Source organism: Arachis ipaensis, chromosome B8, assembly GCF_059453495.1.
Source record: "Arachis ipaensis isolate K30076 ecotype BB chromosome B8, ASM5945349v1, whole genome shotgun sequence".
Classification (NCBI taxonomy): Eukaryota; Viridiplantae; Streptophyta; class Magnoliopsida; order Fabales; family Fabaceae; genus Arachis; species Arachis ipaensis.
The window spans coordinates 128,134,361-128,136,702 of NC_142443.1; the positions used below are offsets into that span (position 1 = coordinate 128,134,361).

The following is a 2,342-nucleotide window of genomic DNA, read 5'->3' on the forward strand; positions in this document are numbered from 1 at the left end:
GGTTTGTCCTTGCTTCTTTCATATATTTTATTTTTCCATGCTTATTTCATCCTGGCAATGTAATGATTATGTTTTTCCATTTTTTCTTTTGGGCATACTTATGGCTTTTCCTATATATCTTATATAAGTGCAATTTTTGTCTTCTACATTTATGTTATTTTGAAGTAAGCTTCTACCTTTATGTCATTTTGGGTTTCTCTAGTTTTTAATTTCAGTGAATGATCAAATAAGTTAGATGATTTAACTATTTTTGTCTCTGCTCAATGAAGTGTATTGATGGATCTGTGTTCTGTTTGTACTTAATATTTTTAACTGTGGGGTTCTCAGAAAACTTTGGGTCCTGTTAAGAGAATCCAATTTGTTTGCCAAAATGCTAGTCTTTGGGTGCCAATGAAATACATGATGTTATTGACTTTTTTCTCCATAATGTTCTTGTCCTGATATCTGATTCAGATACCGATATGATATGATGCAAAGAATCACAACCTCTGCATTCCTCGCTTTAACTCCTTTTTCAAAAGCCAAAGCCTATGATTCCTAGAACAACATCAACACCAACGCTTCAAGCTTTGGTAGGTACCATGCATTACTTATATCATACATGGGAATGGGAAGCCCTTCATGCAAGTTTCTCTCTATCCATTCAATTTGTAAACTTTGTTAGCGTGATTCTGCAATTCTCTGTTGATTTACTTGCTAACATGCGGCTCCTTGTGCCTCTGTTTCTCTTGATTTCATATCGTCCTTTTCAATTTGTAAAATTTGATTTTTCTGGTTCATGGTCTTGATCGTTGAATTATGTGAATTGGGACGTTTTCTTATAGCTTTGGCATTGTTTTAATGTTTGGGAATCTAGATGATTGGTAATGTTGTGGTTTGTACCCGTGGAATAAACAAATTTAGGATAGTGAAAGGATAGGTGGTTGGTCAGGAGATAATTATTGGTTTTGAATGTTGATTTTCTAGGAAGAATGTATAGGGCCATTTTTTTAGCTGTGTATTACTTATTAATTATCAGTTTCTTATAGGGACACTTGTTTCATAGCTTTGGTGTTCTACGAACAATTTTGGTGCTGATTTTTCATTTGCTTTCCAGATTGAGGTGTCCAAGATGCATTCGAAAAGTGGGGATGTTTGGCCACCAAAAGGAGCATTGGAAGAAGCTAAGGCGTTGAATTCAAGGATGAAGCGTAGTGGGAACCTAAGCAGCAAAGATATGTTGTTTAGAGCTGATAAGATTGATCTCAAGAGTTTGGATGATGAGCTAGAAAAGCACCTTACAAGGGTTCTGTCTAGACATATTCATGCCAAAAGACCTAAAGAAGAGTGGGAGATTGATTTGGCAAAACTAAATTTGCAACATGTTGTGGCGAATGGGGCCTATGGCACTGTCTATAAGGGCACCTATGATGGCCAAGATGTTGCAGGTTTTAATTTGCACTCTTAGTTGTCTTTTGTTGTCCAAAGAATTCAAAATCTGTTATTTGTCGAACAATTATTCAATGTTTTTAGATACTAAAAGTTTTGGTATCCGGTCAAGGTTTAATTAATCTTTAAGCGTGTTGTAAATTGAATAATTGTTATCAAATTCAAGAGACATTATGAGTGTTGTTATGCTGAATTTTGTAGTGAAAGTGTTGGATTGGGGTGAGGATGGTGGTGCTTCTGCAGCTTCCTTAAGAACATCATTCCAGCAGAAGGTTACTATTTGGCAAAAACTTGATCATTCAAATGTTTCAAAAGTACAAACTTGTCACTCATGCATTTAAATTTGAATTAAATGTTACTGCTTTGTTAAGAGTAAGATGATTTTTTGTTAATCATAAATTTTTTTCCAGAATGTTCTTCCATTTTTGTGATAAAACCTTTTTTATTTTCTTATTAAGTTGGCATGTGAAAAATTTTAACTGATGCAAGATAGTCAATGCTTCTGACTTAATCTTTGTTTCAATATGAGATTTTGTTTTATTTGTAGAAGATACAAATCTAATGTCAATAGCATTAATTACCATTTTTCTATATATCTTATGGCAGTTACGATTAATTTATACATATGATTACGTTCTTATGTTACAAATGTCTTACACCAACTGTTTTAGGGACGACAATCTTGGATGCTATCAAGGCAACAGTGAGAGTTGAAAATGAAGTTATTTAGAAGAAGATTCCATAGAAAGACACTATAAACAGTAATGAGTTCTCATTTGTAATTGTAGCTGTTGGTGAACCTCCTTATGCAGAGTCCTTGGGTGACAATTCTGAGCTTAAAATCCCCTTCAATGGACCTGACAATATAATTCTAAGTTTAGTTATTTATCTTGTCTTAAGTCTTTATGTTAGAG

The 2,342-nt window shown here is 33.8% G+C and overlaps 1 protein-coding gene across 1 annotated transcript; it reads left to right on the top strand.

The window, feature by feature from the left end:
• Positions 1 to 530: 530 nt before the first annotated feature.
• LOC107612293 (serine/threonine-protein kinase 52-like) lies at positions 531 to 2,135 on the top strand. Its single transcript, XM_021109776.2, has 4 exons — positions 531 to 572; positions 1,097 to 1,427; positions 1,630 to 1,700; positions 2,100 to 2,135. The coding sequence occupies exons 1-4, from the start codon at positions 531 to 533 to the stop codon at positions 2,133 to 2,135; spliced, it is 480 nt and encodes a 159-aa protein (XP_020965435.1).
• Positions 2,136 to 2,342: the final 207 nt, after the last annotated feature.

Excerpts from the sequence above, each read along its gene's own strand:
- LOC107612293 (XM_021109776.2), top strand. The coding sequence starts at position 531 with ATGATTCCTAGAACAACATCAACACCAACGCTTCAAGCTTTG. Across the intron at positions 1,428-1,629 it reads TGATGGCCAAGATGTTGCAG|TGAAAGTGTTGGATTGGGGT; the intron begins GTTTTAATTTGC and ends TGAATTTTGTAG. Across the intron at positions 1,701-2,099 it reads GAACATCATTCCAGCAGAAG|GGACGACAATCTTGGATGCT; the intron begins GTTACTATTTGG and ends CAACTGTTTTAG.